The sequence below is a fragment of the Pelophylax lessonae genome (assembly GCF_965119305.1).
Source record: "Pelophylax lessonae genome assembly, chromosome: 7".
NCBI lineage: Eukaryota > Metazoa > Chordata > Amphibia > Anura > Ranidae > Pelophylax > Pelophylax lessonae.
In genome coordinates this window covers 299,320,894-299,340,833 of record NC_138774.1, presented here as the reverse complement: position 1 = coordinate 299,340,833, position 19,940 = coordinate 299,320,894, and the positions used below count along the sequence as shown (strand labels likewise).

At 54.2% G+C, this 19,940-nt stretch overlaps 1 protein-coding gene across 1 annotated transcript; it reads right to left on the bottom strand.

The window, feature by feature from the left end:
- Positions 1-677: 677 nt before the first annotated feature.
- On the bottom strand, positions 678-19,390 carry IGBP1 (immunoglobulin binding protein 1). Its single transcript, XM_082263466.1, has 6 exons — positions 19,176-19,390; positions 8,628-8,927; positions 7,501-7,696; positions 4,262-4,350; positions 4,057-4,169; positions 678-832 (listed from the first exon to the last, which is right to left on the bottom strand). Exons 1-6 carry the CDS (start codon positions 19,355-19,357, stop codon positions 696-698), a joined length of 1,017 nt encoding a protein of 338 aa, XP_082119592.1. The 5' UTR covers positions 19,358-19,390; the 3' UTR covers positions 678-695.
- Between the last annotated feature and the right edge of the window lie 550 nt (positions 19,391-19,940).

Genomic DNA, 19,940 nt, shown 5'->3' with positions numbered 1-19,940 from the left:
CACTGGCTAGGCCCACAGCCAACCTAAAAAAAAAAAAACACTGGCTAGGCCTACGGCCAACCCCCAAAAAACCCTGGCTAGGCCCACAGCCAACCCCAAAAAAACACTGGCTAGGCCCACAGCCAACCCCAAAAAAACACTGGCTAGGCCCACAGCCAACCCCCCAAAAAAACACTGGCTAGGCCCACAGCCAACCCCAAAAAAACACTGGCTAGGCCCACAGCCAACCCCAAAAAAACACTGGCTAGGCCCACAGCCAACTATTTGTATGTCAATGTTCTGAGTGAATCTGAGTGGGAGGGACTTGTTCATTATAAATCAGCTGATGCACTCTCAGTGTTCCTATGAGAAGTTGCAGGGTCAGCGTCCCTCCTCACAGAGCAAAGAAGAAAAGGTTACATTGTGTACAAATAAACAGACAGATCCTTTGTAGACATTGATTTACCAAAAAAATCCAACATTAACAGAATAAAAATAAATATAAACTAAAGTTGTCGTTTTGGTGGGACGGGGTGAGGGGAGGGGAGTGGGAGGGGTCAGTCTACCTATAGTGCACAAGGAAAAGGCACGCACAACATTGTCATCTTTTGGATGACTCCGCCCAGAACAGAACCAAGACCAGTGCACTCCAGTCTTTACACCCCACCAATGGAGGGAGGTTATTTTTACTGCGGGGGGAAGTGGAGGGGGAGGGGTCAGCCCATGTTCTTGCGGTTTCCGTAGCCCCGTGGGTGCGTGTCCTTCCAGTTGTCCCAGTTTCGAGCATTCTGCAGAGCTTCAGGGTCGTCCGTCTCCACCTTCCGCTCGCGCTCAGCCGCCTCTTCTTCCTCGTCTGAAAGGAAAACAAGGAACCGGCGAATGAGAATGGATCCGAATCTGAACAGCGGCAAAGACTGCAGCTGGGTGCCGCCATCATGGATGAGACTCAGAGCTGTCACTCTAGTATTCCCCATCACTCCTCCCCCATTGGGGGATGGAGAGTAGTAAGGGGAGAGGTAAAGGAGCTGGGCCATCACAGTGAGACACACCCACACAACTCCCTGACCTCCCCGTCCCTACATACCACTCCCTGACCTCCCCGCCCCCTACATATCGCTCCCTGACCTCCCCGCCCCCTGACCTCCCCGCCCCCTACATACCGCTCCCTGACCTCCCCACCCCCTACATACCGCTCCCTGACCTCCCCGCCCCCTACATACCGCTCACTGACCTCCCCGCCCCCTACATACCGCTCCCTGACCTCCCCGCCCCCTACATACCGCTCACTGACCTCCCCGCCCCCTACATAACGCTCCCTGACCTCCCCGTCCCTACATACCGCTCACTGATCTTCCCGCCCCCTACATACCGCTCCCTGATCTCCCCGCCCCCTACATACCGCTCCCTGATCTCCCCGCCCCCTACATACCGCTCCCTGATCTCCCCGCCCCCTACATAACGCTCCCTGACCTCCCCGCCCCCTACATAACGCTCCCTGACCTCCCCGCCCCCTACATAACGCTCCCTGACCTCCCTGCCCCCGACATACCGCTCCCTGACCTCCTCGCCCCCGACATACCGCTCACTGACCTCCCTCCCTCTACATACCGCTCACTGACCTCCCTCCCTCCCTCTACATACCGCTCACTGACCTCCCCTCCATACCGCTCACTGACCTCCCCTCCATACCGCTCACTGACCTCCCCTCCCTCTACATACCGCTCACTGACCTCCCCTCCCTCTACATACCGCTCACTGACCTCCCCTCACTCTACGTACCACTCACTGACCTCCCTCCCTCTACATACCGCTCACTGACCTCCCTCCCCTCTACATACCGCTCACTGACCTCCCTCCCCTCTACATACCGCTCACTGACCTCCCTCCCCCTACATACTGCTCACTGACCTCCCTCCCCCTACATACCGCTCACCGACCTCCCTCCCCTCTACATACCGCTCACTGACCTCCCTCCCTCTACATACCGCTCACTGACCTCCCTCCCTCTACATACCGCTCACTGACCTCCCTCCCTCTACATACCGCTCACTGACCTCCCCTCCCCTCTACATACCGCTCACTGACCTCCCTCCCTCTACATACCGCTCACTGACCTCCCCACCCCTACATACCGCTCACTGACCTCCCTCCCTCTACATACCGCTCACTGACCTCCCTCCCTCTACATACCGCTCACTGACCTCCCTCCCTCTACATACCGCTCACTGACCTCCCTCCCTCTACATACCGCTCACTGACCTCCCTCCCTCTACATACCGCTCACTGACCTCCCTCCCTCCCTCTACATACCGCTCACTGACCTCCCCTCCATACCGCTCACTGACCTCCCCTCCATACCGCTCACTGACCTCCCTCCCTCTACATACCGCTCACTGACCTCCCCTCCCTCTACATACCGCTCACTGACCTCCCCTCCCTCTACGTACCGCTCACTGACCTCCCTCCCTCTACATACCGCTCACTGACCTCCCTCCCCTCTACATACCGCTCACTGACCTCCCTCCCCTCTACATACCGCTCACTGACCTCCCTCCCCTCTACATACCGCTCACTGACCTCCCTCCCCCTACATACTGCTCACTGACCTCCCTCCCCCTACATACCGCTCACCGACCTCCCTCCCCTCTACATACCGCTCACTGACCTCCCTCCCTCTACATACCGCTCACTGACCTCCCTCCCTCTACATACCGCTCACTGACCTCCCCTCCCCTCTACATACCGCTCACTGACCTCCCCTCCCCTCTACATACCGCTCACTGACCTCCCTCCCTCTACATACCGCTCACTGACCTCCCTCCCTCTACATACCGCTCACTGACCTCCCTCCCTCTACGTACCGCTCACTGACCTCCCTCCCTCTACATACCGCTCACTGACCTCCCCACCCCTACATACCGCTCACTGACCTCCCTCCCTCTACATACCGCTCACTGACCTCCCTCCCTCTACATACCGCTCACTGACCTCCCTCCCTCTACATACCGCACTGACCTCCCTCCCTCCCTCTACATACCGCTCACTGACCTCCCCTCCATACCGCTCACTGACCTCCCCTCCATACCGCTCACTGACCTCCCTCCCCTCTACATACCGCTCACTGACCTCCCCTCACTCTACGTACCACTCACTGACCTCCCTCCCTCTACATACCGCTCACTGACCTCCCTCCCCTCTACATACCGCTCACTGACCTCCCTCCCCTCTACATACCGCTCACTGACCTCCCTCCCCCTACATACTGCTCACTGACCTCCCTCCCCCTACATACCGCTCACCGACCTCCCTCCCCTCTACATACCGCTCACTGACCTCCCTCCCTCTACATACCGCTCACTGACCTCCCTCCCTCCCTCTACATACCGCTCACTGACCTCCCCTCCATACCGCTCACTGACCTCCCCTCCCTCTACATACCGCTCACTGACCTCCCTCCCCTCTACATACCGCTCACTGACCTCCCCTCACTCTACGTACCACTCACTGACCTCCCTCCCTCTACATACCGCTCACTGACCTCCCCCTCCCTCTACATACCGCTCACTGACCTCCCTCCCTCTACGTACCGCTCACTGACCTCCCTCCCCCTACATACTGCTCACTGACCTCCCCACCCCTACATACCGCTCACCGACCTCCCTCCCCTCTACATACCGCTCACCGACCTCCCTCCCCTCTACATACCGCTCACCGACCTCCCTCCCTCTACATACCGCTCACTGACCTCCCTCCCTCCCCTCTACATACCGCTCACTGACCTCCCTCCCTCTACATACCGCTCACTGACCTCCCTCCCTCCCCTCTACATACCGCTCACTGACCTCCCTCCCTCTACATACCGCTCACTGACCTCCTTCCCCTCTACATACCGCTCACTGCACTTTTCTATGTATTGCTCTGCACTGATAATACAGTCACACCAAGGAGGGGAAGAAGGGGTCCCTGTCAGGGAGACTGTATGGAGCCCCATTTCTAAGGTGGCCCTGTAAATGTCTGTACACACCATACATACACACACGTCCTCTATACATATAGACAGACATGACGGGGACATACCTCTAGGTTTGCTGTGCACTCCTTGGTCTGGAAGGACCCCTTTACTCCGATGGTTCTCATACCAATCATCTACAGTCATGGTGGGAAGACTCGGGTACCCGGCACCGAACACCCTGCGGGCGATGATACATAAGAGCACGACCAATGGAAACACACGAGACTATAAACAACCGACAAAGTCTACCGATTAAATAAATCCCCGTACTTAGCCTGAAGAGCGTCACGGGTCAGTATGAAGGGTGCCATCGGGGGTCGTGGACGTGATAGGCGCGGCGGCCGGGGCATCTCTTCTCCCTACAGGGCGACAGGGAAAGGTGTCAGCTGCTGTTACCCTTCAATCCTGGGCGCCTCCCCCCTTCCTGCCTCCCCTCTCCCAATACCGGGCACTATCACCCCCTTCCTGCCCCCCCTCTCCCAATACCGGGCACTATCACCCCCTTCCTGCCCCCACTCTCCCAATACTGGGCACTATCCCCCCTTCCTGCCTCCCCTCTCCCAATACCGGGCACTATCACCCCCTTCCTGCCCCCCCTCTCCCAATACCGGGCACTATCACCCCCTTCCTGCCCCCCCTCTCCCAATACCGGGCACTATCACCCCCTTCCTGCCCCCCCTCTCCCAATACCGAGCATTATCAACCCCTTCCTGCCCCCCCTCTCCCAATACCAGGCACTATCACCCCCTTCCTGCCCTCCCCCCTCTCCCAATACCGAGCATTATCACCCCCTTCCTGCCCCCCTCTCCCAATACCGAGCACTATCACCCCCTTCCTGCCCCCCCTCTCCCAATACCGGGCACTATCACCTCCTTCCTGCCCTCCCTCTCCCAATACCGAGCATTATCACCCCCTTCCTGCCCCCCCTCTCCCAATACCGGGCACTATCACCCCCTTCCTGCCCTCCCCCCTCTCCCAATACTGGGCACTATCCCCCCTTCCTGCCCTCCCCCCCTCTCCCAATACTGGGCACTATCACCCCCTTCCTGCCCTCCCCCCCTCTCCAAATACCGAGCACTATCCGCCCCTTCCTGCCCCCCCCTCCCAATACCAGGCACTCCACTCCCCCCCCCCCCCCCTCTTCTTTATTTTTAACTACTGTCACCAGAGCAGAACAGTGTCACCATATGATTGGTGTGGCGGTGATCGGGGGCAATGACTGGTGACAGTATAAAAAAAAAAAAAATAGAAAATTTCCTAATTTATATTTTTAACCACTTCAATACCGGGCACTTTCCTGCCCAGGACAATTTTCAGCTTTTAGCGCTGTTGCATTTTGAACGACAATTAGCGTGTTCATGTAACACTGTACCTAAACCAAATTGATGTCATTTTCCCCCCACAAACAGAGATTTCATCACCGCAAGGTTTTTTTCTTTTTTGCTAAACAAATAAAAAAAGACCAAAAAGTTTGAAAAAAAAAATATATATATATTTTTGTTTAGGTTATAAAATTTTGTAAATAAATACGTTTTTTCCTGCACTGAAGAGCACTGATGAGGAGGCACTCATGGGGTGGCACTGATAGGTGGCATTGATGGGCACAGACAGGTGGCACTGGTGGGGGCAATAATGGGCACTGGTGGGGGCAATAATGGGCACTGGTGGGGGCAATAATGGGCACTGGTGGGGGCAATAATGGGCACTGGTGGGGGCAATAATGGGCACTGGTGGGGGCACTGATAGGGGGCAATAATGGACACTGGTGGGGGCACTGATAGGGGGCAATAATGGACACTGGTGGGGGCACTGATAGGGGGCAATAATGGGCACTGGTGGGGGCACTGATAGGAGGCAATAATGGGCACTGGTGGGGGCACTGATAGGAGGCAATAATGGGCACTGGTGGGGGCAATAATGGGCACTGGTGGGGGCACTGATAGGGGGCAATAATGGGCACTGGTGGGGGCACTGATGGGCAATAATGGGCACTGGTGGGCAATAATGGGCACTGGTGGGCAATAATGGGCACTGGTGGGCAATAATGGGCACTGGTGGGGGCACTGATGGGCAATAATGGGCACTGGTGGGGGCACTGATGGGCAATAATGGGCACTGGTGGGGGCACTGATGGGCAATAATGGGCACTGGTGGGCAATAATGGGCACTGGTGGGCAATAATGGGCACTGGTGGGCAATAATGGGCACTGGTGGGCAATAATGGGCACTGGTGGGCAATAATGGGCACTGTTGGGGGCACTGATGGGCAATAATGGGCACTGATGGGGGCACTGATGGGCAATAATGGGCAATAATGGGCACTGGTGAGCAGCACTGATGGGGAGGGCACTGGCGGGCTACCTGAGCCCTGATTGCCATCCCTGGTGGCCATGGGTGGGCCTCCCTGGTAGTTCTAGTGGCACCCCCCCTCCCCCAAGGGTCTGTGTACTGGTATCAATGCTCTGATTACCAGTGCAGACCCCACCCCATCAGGAGAGCTGCAGATCCGCTCTCCTCTACTCACGCCTGTCAGGCACGAGCTGAGGAAAGCCGATCAACGGCTCTTCCTGTGTACTATGTGACCAGCTGTGATTGGACACAGCTGGTCACATGGTAAAGAGCCTACGTCATAGACTCTTTACCGAGATCAGAGATGAGGTGTGTCAGAGTGACACCGCAGCACCGACCGCCGCTCTGCGCGCCCCCCCCGCCGTCATCATATGATGTCCGGTCAGGATAATGCAACCACTTTCCCGCCCTCATTTGCCTATAGCGCGGGCGGGATGTGGTTAAACATTTTTCTTTTTCTATATTTTTTTTTTTAAGTTATATTTTTTTTTCAAATACTAATTGTCAGAGAAGTGCGGGGTCACTATATGATTGGTGTGGTGGTGATCCAGGGATGGTGGATGTAAAAATATAAAATAAAATATTAATAGAACATCATAAAAAATAATATAATATAAAAGAATATAATAAAAAATATATTATAAAATAAAAATAAATATAATAAATAATATAAAATAAAATATAATAAAAAATATATAAAATAAAATATAATATAAAATAAAAATAAATATAATAAAATAAAAAATATAATAATATACTATAAAATAATATAATAAAAATATAAAATAATATATATTTTTTTGTCTACATCGTGTCACCAGAGCAATACAATATAACCAGAGTGACACTTTAGTGCTGTGTTGAGGCGAGCGCCGTCACGTGACTGGGGAAGGCGCCCTCTATGCTCCTCCCAGGTCACCGGCACAGCCAATCACAGCACTGACTGTAGAGGAGTGTGGGTAAGGTAAGTGTGGGCGGTTGATGCCCTTCCTACAGACACTGCAGGAGGAGGTGTTTTGGCTGGACACGCCCCCACCGTGCCACTCCAAAACTCCCTATTTGCTGCAGATATGGAATCACATCCCAGGGGAGCAGACATCCAATCACAGAGGAGGCGGGGATAAGAGGTGCTCTGCTATTGGTGGAGGAGTCTCACTCACCTGCTTGATCATCTCCCGGGCCCTGACCAATGGCAGCTCCTGGTCTATACTGTCCACCTCCTCCAGGGCGGAGCAAACCCACTGCTGGAGCTGCAGGAGGTAATATTCCCGGATCTGCTCCTCCTCCGCTCTGCCGCTCCTCACCGCGTCCTTCATCGCCGCCAGCTGTCCCTCCACACTCTTCTTCTGCTTGTACCTTCATCAGACATGGAGAGAGTCAGAGACCCCGCCCCTCACAGAAACCACACCTCCTCATTCACAAGACTGTGTGCTGGCCCAGCTCCTCTCCTAGGACTGTCTTAATGACTGTGCTGGCCCAGCTCCTCTCCTGGGGCTGTCTTACTTTCTGTGCTGACCCAGCTCCTCTCCTCTCCTGGGGCTGTCTTACTTTCTGTGCTGACCCAGCTCCTCTCCTCACCTGGGACTGTCTTACTGTCTGTGCTGCCCCAGCTCCTCTCCTCTCCTGGGGCTGTCTTACTGTCTTTGCTTGCCCAGCTCCTCTCCTCCCCTGGGAAACTAACTACTGTCTGTGCCTGCCCAGCTCTTCCCCTGGGAAAGCAATTACTGTCTATGCTGGCCCAGCTCCTCTCCTTTTGGCCTCTGGAAGTCTCAAATAACTGTACTGGCCAATCTTCGCTTCTGTGAGTGTCAAATTACTGTCTGTGCTGGCCCAGCTCCGCTCCTGTACTGGAAGGGAGGGATTATGGTGAGTAATAGGAATCTTGACTTGGCCAATCACAAAGCATGGGCACCTCTGGGGCCGCTCACAGCAGCAGCACAGAATATAAACGGGATGCAGGTCGAAGGTTAGCAGGCTATATTCTCTCTGGATCGAATGTTCTTAATTTATATAGAATTGAATGCATCCAAAAAACACCGCAATATGGCCACTAGATGGAGCCAAGGATCACAGCAAGTATTTCCTTCAACCCCCAGCTCCATCTACTGGCCATAATGTGTATCTTCCCAATTACTATAGTAAAGGACATTTGACCTGGGGAGAAAATAGCCGAATAACATTCGATTTTGGGAACAATGTAACCGCTCAGAGTCTGCTCATCCTGGATTTCTGGCAGGATCTGTACTGAGTCGGAACGGATGTCGGGGGAAGGGCGGAGTTCTCTCACCTCTCGATCTTGGCATTCCGTTGCACCGCCATGGCGGTCATGTTGGGCGGGGCCCCAGCAGGGCGTTCCTCGCGCTCCTCGTTCTCCCCCGACTCTACGTTCTCCAGGGGGAGGGTGAAGTCGGACACTTTGTAGCGGTGACATCTCTTCAGGAAGTCCAGGAAATAGGAGCGTGCCACCTCCAGGTGCTGCAACCTCTTACTCTGATCCCCCAGCTTCATCGTCAGCGCCCCCAGGAAAGCGGGGAGGAGGAGGAACCGCAGGTCGGCCGAGGAGATCTCCTCCAGATCCTCGTTACAGCTGCAGAGTAAGAGAGAGATACAGCGCAGGTGAATCACATGTCCTACAGAGCGGGAGACCCTACACCACCGGGGAATCCTACGTCCTACAGAGCGGGAGACCTTACACCACTGGGGAATCCCACGTCCTACAAACCGGGAGACCCTACATCGCCGGGGGAATCCTACGTCCTACAAAGCGGGAGACCCTACATCGCCGGGGGAATCCTACGTCCTACAGAGCAGGAGACCCTACACCACCGGGGAATCCTACCTCCTACAGAGCGGGAGACCCTACACCGCCGGGGAATCCTACGTCCTACAGAGCGGGAGACCCTACACCGTGGGGGAATCCCACCTTCTACAGAGCGGGAGACCCTACACCGCCGGGGAATCCTACGTCCTACAGAGCGGGAGACCCTACACCGTGGGGGAATCCCACCTTCTACAGAGCGGGAGACCCTACACCGCCGGGGAATCCTACGTCCTACAGAGCGGGAGACCCTACACCGTGGGGGAATCCCACCTTCTACAGAGCGGGAGACCCTACACCACGGGGAAATCCTACGTTGTACAGAGCGGGAGACCCTACACCGCGGGTGAATCACATCCTACAGAGCGGGAGACCCTACACCGAGGCTGAATCCTACGTCCTACAGAGCGGGAGACCCTACACCGCCAGGGGAATCCTACCTCCTACAGAGCGGGAGACCCTACACCACCAGGGAATCCTACCTCCTACAGAGCGGGAAACCCTACACCACCGGGGAATCCTACCTTCTACAGAGCGGGAAACCCTACACCACCGGGGAATCCTACCTCCTACAGAGTGGGAGACCCTACACCACCGGGGAATCCTACGTCCTACAGAGCGGGAGACCCTACACCGCGGGTGAATCACATATCCTACAGAGCGGGAGACCCTACACCGAGGCTGAATCCTACCTCCTACAGAGCGGGAAACCCTACACCGCCGGGGGAATCCTATGTCCTACAGAGCAGGAGACCCTACACCGCCGGGGGAATCCTACGTCCTACAGAGAGGAGACCCTACACCGCTGGGGGAATCCAACGTCCTACAGAGCGGGAGACCCTACACCGCGGGGGAATCCTACGTCCTACAGAGCGGGAGACTCTACACCGCCGGGGAATCCTACGTCCTACAGAGCGGGAGACCCTACACCGCCGGGGAATCCTACGTCCTACAGAGCGGGAGACCCTAGACCACCGGGGAATCCTATGTCCTACAGAGCGGGAGACCCTACACCGCGGGGGAATCCTACGTCCTACAGAGCGGGAGACCCTACACCGCCGGGGAATCCTACGTCCTACAGAGCGGGAGACCCTACACCACCGGGGAATCCTACGTCCTACAGAGTGGGAGACCCTACACCGTGGGGGAATCCTACAGAGTGGGAGACCCTACACCGTGGGGGAATCCTACGTCCTACAGAGTGGGAGACCCTACACCGTGGGGAAATCCTACGTCCTACAGAGTGGGAGACCCTACACCGTGGGGGAATCCTACAGAGCGGGAGACCCTACACTGCGGGGGAATCCTACGTCCTACAGAGTGGGAGACCCTACACCGCGGGGGAATCCCCCCTCCAACAGAAAGGGAGACCCTACACCGCCAGGGAATCCTACCTCCTACAGAGCGGGAGACCCTACACCGCCGGGGGAATCCTACGTCCCTCCAGAGCGGGAGACCCTACACCAACGGGGAAACCTACGTCCTACAGAGCGGGAGACCCTACACCAAGGGTGAATCCTACGTCCTAAAGAGCGGGAGACCCTACATTGCAGGGGAATCCTACGTCCTACAGAGCGGGAGACCCTACACCGCCAGGGGAATCCTACGTCCTACAGAGTGGGAGACCCTACACCGCCGGGGAATCCTACATCCTACAGAGCGGGAGACCCTACACCACCGGGGAATCCTACGTCCTACAGAGTGGGAGACCCTACACCACCGGGGAATCCTACAGAGCGGGAGACCCTACACCGCGGGGGAATCCTACGTCCTACAGAGTGGAAGACCCTACACCGTGGGGGAATCCTACAGAGCGGGAGACCCTACACCGCGGGGGAATCCCACGTCCTACAGAGTGGGAGACCCTACACCGTGGGGGAATCCTACGTCCTACAGAGTGGGAGACCCTACACCGCCGGGGGAATCCTACCTCCTACAGAGCGGGAGACCCTACACCACCAGGGAATCCTACCTCCTACAGAGCGGGAAACCCTACACCACCGGGGAATCCTACCTTCTACAGAGCGGGAAACCCTACACCACCGGGGAATCCTACCTCCTACAGAGTGGGAGACCCTACACCACCGGGGAATCCTACCTCCTACAGAGCGGGAGACCCTACACCACCAGGGAATCCTACCTCCTACAGAGCGGGAAACCCTACACCGCCGGGGAATCCTACGTCCTACAGAGCGGGAGACCCTACACCGCGGGTGAATCACATATCCTACAGAGCGGGAGACCCTACACCGAGGCTGAATCCTACCTCCTACAGAGCGGGAAACCCTACACCGCCGGGGGAATCCTATGTCCTACAGAGCAGGAGACCCTACACCGCCGGGGGAATCCTACGTCCTACAGAGAGGAGACCCTACACCGCTGGGGGAATCCAACGTCCTACAGAGCGGGAGACCCTACACCGCGGGGGAATCCTACGTCCTACAGAGCGGGAGACTCTACACCGCCGGGGAATCCTACGTCCTACAGAGCGGGAGACCCTACACCGCCGGGGAATCCTACGTCCTACAGAGCTGGAGACCCTAGACCACCAGGGAATCCTATGTCCTACAGAGCGGGAGACCCTACACCGCGGGGGAATCCTACGTCCTACAGAGCGGGAGACCCTACACCGCCGGGGAATCCTACGTCCTACAGAGCGGGAGACCCTACACCACCGGGGAATCCTACCTCCTACAGAGCGGGAGACTCTACACCGCCGGGGAATCCTACGTCCTACAGAGCGGGAGACCCTACACCGCCGGGGAATCCTACGTCCTACAGAGCTGGAGACCCTAGACCACCAGGGAATCCTATGTCCTACAGAGCGGGAGACCCTACACCGCGGGGGAATCCTACGTCCTACAGAGCGGGAGACCCTACACCGCCGGGGAATCCTACGTCCTACAGAGCGGGAGACCCTACACCACCGGGGAATCCTACCTCCTACAGAGTGGGAGACCCTACACAGTGGGGGAATCCTACAGAGCGGGAGACCCTACACCCTACAAAGTGGGAGACCCTACACCGTGGGGGAATCCTACAGAGTGGGAGACCCTACACCGTGGGGGAATCCTACGTCCTACAGAGTGGGAGACCCTACACCGTGGGGGAATCCTACGTCCTACAGAGTGGGAGACCCTACATCGTGGGGGAATCCTACGTCCTACAGAGTGGGAGACCCTACACCGTGGGGGAATCCTACCGAGCGGGAGACCCTACACTGCGGGGGAATCCTACGTCCTACAGAGTGGGAGACCCTACACCGCGGGGGAATCCCCCCTCCAACAGAAAGGGAGACCCTACACCACCAGGGAATCCTACCTCCTACAGAGCGGGAGACCCTATACCGCCGGGGGAATCCTACGTCCCTCCAGAGCGGGAGACCCTACACCAACGGGGAAACCTACGTCCTACAGAGCGGGAGACCCTACACCAAGGGTGAATCCTACGTCCTAAAGAGCGGGAGACCCTACATTGCAGGGGAATCCTACGTCCTACAGAGCGGGAGACCCTACACCGCCAGGGGAATCCTACGTCCTACAGAGTGGGAGACCCTACACCGCCGGGGAATCCTACATCCTACAGAGCGGGAGACCCTACACCACCGGGGAATCCTACGTCCTACAGAGTGGGAGACCCTACACCACCGGGGAATCCTACAGAGCGGGAGACCCTACACCGCGGGGGAATCCTACGTCCTACAGAGTGGAAGACCCTACACTGTGGGGGAATCCTACAGAGCGGGAGACCCTACACCGCGGGGGAATCCCACGTCCTACAGAGTGGGAGACCCTACACCGTGGGGGAATCCTACGTCCTACAGAGTGGGAGACCCTACACCAGGGAGGAATCCTACAGAGCGGGAGACCCTACACCGCCGGGGAATCCTATGTCCTACAGAGTGGGAGACCCTACACCACAGGGGAATCCCCCCTCCAACAGAAAGGGAGACCCTACACCGCAGGGGAATCCTACAGAGCGGGAGACCCTACACCGCCAGGGGAATCCTACGTCCTACAGAACGGGAGACCCTACACCGCCAGGGGAATCCTACATCCTACAGAACGGGAGACCCTATACCGCCGGGGAATCCTACACCGCCAGGGAATCCTACCTCCTACAGAGCGGGAGACCCTACACCGCCGGGGAATCCCACCTCCTACGCTGTGGGTGGATCCTACCTCCTAAACCACAGGGGGGGGGGGGGGGGGAGTTGTGAAATTTGGCAACAATTTTATCTCCCTAACTGCCATGTGTGTAAATGGGGGAATTCAGAATGAAAACCTTCTTCTCTATGGAAACCATCTTGGCTCACCCAGATGTGAGGTGTTTTCATATAATTGGGCATCCCACTATTAAAGTTCAATTTGGCCCGAGCCAAGTGATAGAAATTGTAATGTGTGGCACCAAACGTGGCACCGACGGCCATACATTTCAATGGGAAATTCCCAAGAAGAAGCCAAGCTATTTCTATATGGAAGCCATCTTGGCTCACCCAAATTCCACCTTTTCTATACTAATTTGGCCTCCTATATAGAAAAAGTTAAATTTGGCCCGAGCCAAGTGATATAAATCATGAAACATGGCACCAATCTTGGCAAACCATGTCTTCCATGCATTTCAATGGGACATTATTAATAAGAAGCCAAGCTGTTCCTATAGGAAAACCATCTTGGCGCACCCAAATTCCATTTGTTTTATACCAATTGGGTATCCTACATAGAAAATTTCAATTTGGCCCAAGCCAAGTGATATAAATCATAAAATATGGCACCAAACTTGGCACCCGCGCCATGCACTTCAATAGGAAATTCCAAGAGAAGACAAGCTATGAAAGTTCTATGAGAACCATCTTGGCTCACCGATTTCTACAGTTTATTTTATTAGTTATTTTAATATAGAAGGATAGGACATTCATAGTAAAACCGTCCCATCTGGGTCAGCCAAGATGGCGTCCATATAGGAATAGCTTGGCTTCTGATTCGGAATATCACATTGAAATGTATGGCTGCAAAGTTTGGTGCCATATTTTATGATTTATATCACTTGGCTTAGGCGAAATTTAACTTTTCTATAGAGAGAGATGCCCAATTAGTATAAAATAAGTGGAATTTGGGTGAGCCAAGATGGCGTCCACATAGGAATAGCTTGGCTTCTTATTCGGAATTCCACATTGAAATGTATGGCTGTCGTGCCAACCTTTATCATTTATATCACTTAGCTTAGTCGAAATTGAACTTTTCTATAGAGGAGGATTCCCAATTGGTATAAAACAAGTTGAATTTGGGTGAACCAAGATGGCGTCCATATAGGAATAGTTTGGCTTCTGATTCGGAATATCCCATTGAAATGTATGGCTGTCGGTGTCAAGTTTGGTGCCATATTTTATGATTTATATCACTTGGCTTGGGCCAAATTGACATTTTCTATATAGGAGGTTTCCCAATTGGTATAAAAAAAAAAAAAAAAAAGGGGGAATTTGAGTGAGCCAAGATGGCGTCCATATAGGAATAGTTTGGCTTCTTATTCAAAATTTCCTATTGAAGTGCACGGCTGTCAGGTTGCCATATTCCATGATCTATATCACTTGGCTTAGGCAAAATGTAACTTTTCTATAGCGAGAGAGAGATACCCAATTAGTATAAAAAGTGGAATTTGGGTGAACCAAGATGGCGTCCATATAGGAATAGTTTGGCTTCTTATTGGGAATTTCCCATTGAAATGTATGGCTGTCGGTGCCAAGTTTGGTGCCATATTTTATCATTTATATCACTTAGCTTAGTCGAAATTGAACTTTTCTATAGAGGAGGATTCCCAATTGGTATAAAAAAAAAAAAAAAAAAAGTGGAATTTGGGTGAGCCAAGATGGCGTCCATATAGGAACAGCTTGGCTTTCTTATTCAGAAATCCCCATTGAAATTTATGGCTGTCGGTGCCATATTTTATGATCTATATCACTTGGCTTAGCCGAAATTTAACCTTTCTATATAGAGAGATGCCCAATTAGCATAACAATGGGAATTTGAGTGAGCCAAGATGGCTTCCATATAGGAATAGTTTGGCTTCTTATTTGGAATTCCCCATTGAAATGTATGGCTGTCGGTGCCAAGATTGGTGCCATATTCCATGATCTATAATCACTTGGCTTAGCCGAAATTGAACTTTTCTATAGAGAGAGATGCCCGATTAGTATAAAAAGTGGAATTTGGGTGAACCAAGATGGCGTCCATATAGGAATAGTTTGGCTTCTGATTGGGAATTCCCCATTGAAATGTATGGCTGTTGGCGCCAAGATTGGCGCCACACATTACAATTTCTATCACTTGGCTCGGGCCAAATTGAACTTTTCATTATAACTAGAGATCAACTGATTATCGGCAAAGCCAATATATCGATCGGGGGGGGGGGGGGGGGCGATATCCACTTTTCCCAACATACCAAGGTGACCGATATTTAGGGAAAGTGCTGTACCGGGATGATGGCTGCAGCTAGAGGCGACACCCCGGTACCGGCGTCCATAGCCGAGGGTCGGCTGTCTTGTAATGACAACCAATGGGGCTGAGAAGCCGCTCGGCTGTCATTACAAGGAGGGGGAGGGGACGTCAATACGCGATGACCAAAATATCGGCAATGCAAAACTGATATCTGTTGATCACTAATTACAGTGGGAATATATTAGAACAAATCTCCCCGGCATGCAAAAATGGCCCTTCAGTAGATATATTTGCAGTAACTTTAGCATGCCTGGAGTGCCCCTCCCCCCATGTGTGCTATCCAGGTGATTACACAGGGAATATATAGGATTATAGACTCCTCCCCCAGCATATAGACTCCTCCCCCCATGTGTGCTATCCAGGTGATTACACAGGGAATTGATTATAGACTTCTCCCCCAGCACGCCGAAGTGGACAATCAGTATGTATTATCATGGTTACCTTAGAATGCCTGGAGTGCCCCCCCCCCATTGCATAAATCCTGGTCATTACACTGGGAATATACAGGAATACACTCCTGCCCGGCATGCCAAAGTGGCCAATCAGTCTGTATTATGGCTGTTAGTTTAGCATGCCTGGAGTGCCCCCCCCCATTTGATAAATTCAGGTGATTACACTGGGAATATACAATATACAGATTATAGACTCCTCCCCCTGCATGCCAAAGTGGCCAATCAGTATGTATTATCGCAGTTACCTTAGCATGCCTGGAGTGCGGCCCCATTTGTTAAATCCTGGTCCTGGGAATATACAGGAATACTCTCCTCCCCGGCATGCCAAAGTGGCCCCTTATTTCCTAATATTGCAGTCACTTTAGAATGCCTTAAAGCGCACCTCCATTTGATAAATTGGGGTGATTACACCGGGAATATACAGGAATAAATCTGCACGGCATGCAAAAATGGCCCTTCAATACATAATATTGCAGTCACTTTGGTATGCCTGGAGCGCCCCCATTTCATAGATCAGGGTCATTAAACTGGGAATATGCAGATTATAGACTCCTCCCCTGCATATAGACACCTCCCCTGTGCATATAGACACCTCCCCTGTGCATATAGACACCCCTCCCCTGCATATAGACACCCCTCCCCTGCATATAGACACCCCTCCCCTGCATATAGACACCCCTCCCCTGCACATAGACACCCCTCCTCTGCACATAGACACCCCTCCTCTGCATATAGACACCCCTCCCCTGCACATAGACACCCCTCCTCTGCATATAGACACCCCTCCCCTGCACATAGACACCCCTCCTCTGCATATAGACACCCCTCCCCTGCATATAGACACCCCTCCCCTGCACATAGACACCCCTCCTCTGCATATAGACACCCCTCCCCTGCATATAGACACCCCTCCCCTGCACATAGACACCCCTCCTCTGCATATAGACACCCCTCCCCTGCATATAGACACCCCTCCTCTGCATATAGACACCTACCCAGCATATAGACCCCTCCCCTGCATATAGACCCCTCCCCTGTGCATATAGACCCCTCCCCTGTGCATATAGACCCCTCCCCTGTGCATATAGACCCCTCCCCTGTGCATATAGACCCCTCCCCTGTGCATATAGAACCCTCCCCTGTGCATATAGACACCTCCCCCTGCATATAGACACCTCCCCCTGCATATAGACACCTCCCCCTGCATATAGACACCTCCCCCTGCATATAGACACCTCCCCCTGCATATAGACACCTCCCCCTGCATATAGACACCTCCCCCTGCATATAGACACCTCCCCTGTGCATATAGACACCTCCCCTGTGCATATAGACACCTCCCCCTGCATATAGACAACTCCCCTGTGCATATAGACCCCTCCCCCTGCATATAGACCCCTCCCCTGCATATAGACCCCTCCCCTGCATATAGACACCTCCCCTGTGCATATAGACACCTCCCCCTGCATATAGACACCTCCCCCTGCATATAGACACCTCCCCCTGCATATAGACACCTCCCCCTGCATATAGACACCTCCCCCTGCATATAGACACCTCCCCCTGCATATAGACACCTCCCCCTGCATATAGACACCTCCCCCTGCATATAGACATCTCCCCTGTGCATATAGACCCCTCCCCCTGCATATAGACCCCTCCCCCTGCATATAGACCCCTCCCCTGCATATAGACACCTCCCCTGTGCATATAGACCCCTCCCCCTGCATATAGACCCCTCCCCTGCATATAGACCCCTCCCCTGCATATAGACCCCTCCCCTGCATATAGACATCTCCCCCTGCATATAGACCCCTCCCCCTGCATATAGACCCCTCCCCCTGCATATAGACCCCCTCCCCCTGCATATAGACTCCTCCCCCTGCATATAGACTCCTCCCCCTGCATATAGACCCCTCCCCCTGCATATAGACCCCTCCCCCATCATATAGACACCTCCCCCTGCATATAGACCCCTCCCCTGTGCATATAGACCCCTCCCCCTGCATATAGACCCCTCCCCCTGCATATAGACCCCTCCCCTGTGCATATAGACACCTCCCCTGCATATAGACCCCTCCCCTGTGCATATAGACCCCTCCCCCTGCATATAGACCCCTCCCCCTGCATATAGACCCCTCCCCTGTGCATATAGACACCTCCCCTGCATATAGACCCCTCCCCCTGCATATAGACCCCTCCCCCTGCATATAGACACCTCCCCCTGCATATAGACACCTCCCACTGCATATAGACCCCCTCCCCCTGCATATAGACTCCTCCCCCTGCATATAGACCCCCTCCCCTGCATATAGACCCCTCCCCCTGCATATAGACCCCTCCCCTGCATATAGACCCCTCCCCCTGCATATAGACCCCTCCCCTGCATATAGACACCTCCCCCATCATATAGACATCTCCCCCTGCATATAGACTCCTCCCCCATCATATAGACACCTCCCCCTGCATATAGACACCTCCCCCTGCATATAGACCCCTCCCCCTGCATATAGACCCCTCCCCCTGCATATAGACTCCTCCTCCTGCATATAGACTCCTCCTCCTGCATATAGACCCCTCCCCCTGCATATAGACCCCTCACCCTGCATATAGACTCCTCCTCCTGCATATAGACACCTCCCCTGCATATAGACACCTCCCCCTGCATATAGACACCTCCCCCTGCATATAGACCCCTCCCCCTGCATATAGACCCCTCCCCCTGCATATAGACCCCTCCCCCTGCATATAGACACCTCCCCTGCATATAGACCCCTCCCCCTGCATATAGACCCCTCCCCCTACATATAGACATCTCCCCCTGCATATAGACTCCTCCCCCATCATATAGACCCCTCCCCCTGCATATAGACTCCTCCCCCAGCATGTCAAAGTGGCCCCTAACTCCATAATATTGCAGTGACTTTGGCACGCCCCCATTCCATAGATCCTGGGAATATACAGAATATAGACTCCTCCCCCTGCATGCCCCAGTGACCAATCAGAGTGTATTTTGCAGTCCCGATTTGATGAATCCGGGTCATTATTCCAGGACTCCCCTCCCCCCTCACCTGAAGAGGTCCAGCTGTGTCACCATCCGGGTTGCCTCCTCCAGAAGCCTCACCCCTCTCTGCACCTCCCGGGCTCGCACCGGATCGGTGACTCCCCCCTCCTCCACCACCTCCAGGATCCGCCATCCCTCCTCCAGCAGCCCCGATAACTTCGGCACCTCGGCCTCCGCTTCCTCCGCCATCTTTACTGCAACATGTCTGGGCCTGGCGGCTTTCCGTACACCGGAAGTGACGACATGCGGCCGCCATCTTGTGTGTGGCAAAAAGAGGCATTTACACGGAGCCCCGGCGGCCATGTTGTGTGTGGCAGAGGCGTGCGTTACCCGCGCTGGGTGGTGACTGGAGGGGGGCGGAGCCGGCTGCTGGCTGAGGTGAGAGACATGGGCGGCTTCTGACAGAAAAGTCGGTGAATAAAGTCATGAATATTTATCTCTGTTATATTCAATTATGTATAGAAAGTAATATCCAATCATTTCCTCTCTTCTATGGGGACACCTAGGCCTGAACTCCTCCCATTCCCTTCTATGGGGACACCTCAGTCCAGACTCCTCCCATTCCCTTCTATGGGGACACCTCAGTCCAGACTCCTCCCATTCCCTTCTATGGGGACACCTCAGTCCAGACTCCTCCCATTCCCTTCTATGGGGACACCTCAGTCCAGACTCCTCCCATTCCCTTCTATGGGGACACCTTGGTCCAGACTCCTCCCATTCCCTTCTATGGGGACACCTTGGTCTGAACTCCTCCCATTCCCTTCTATGGGGA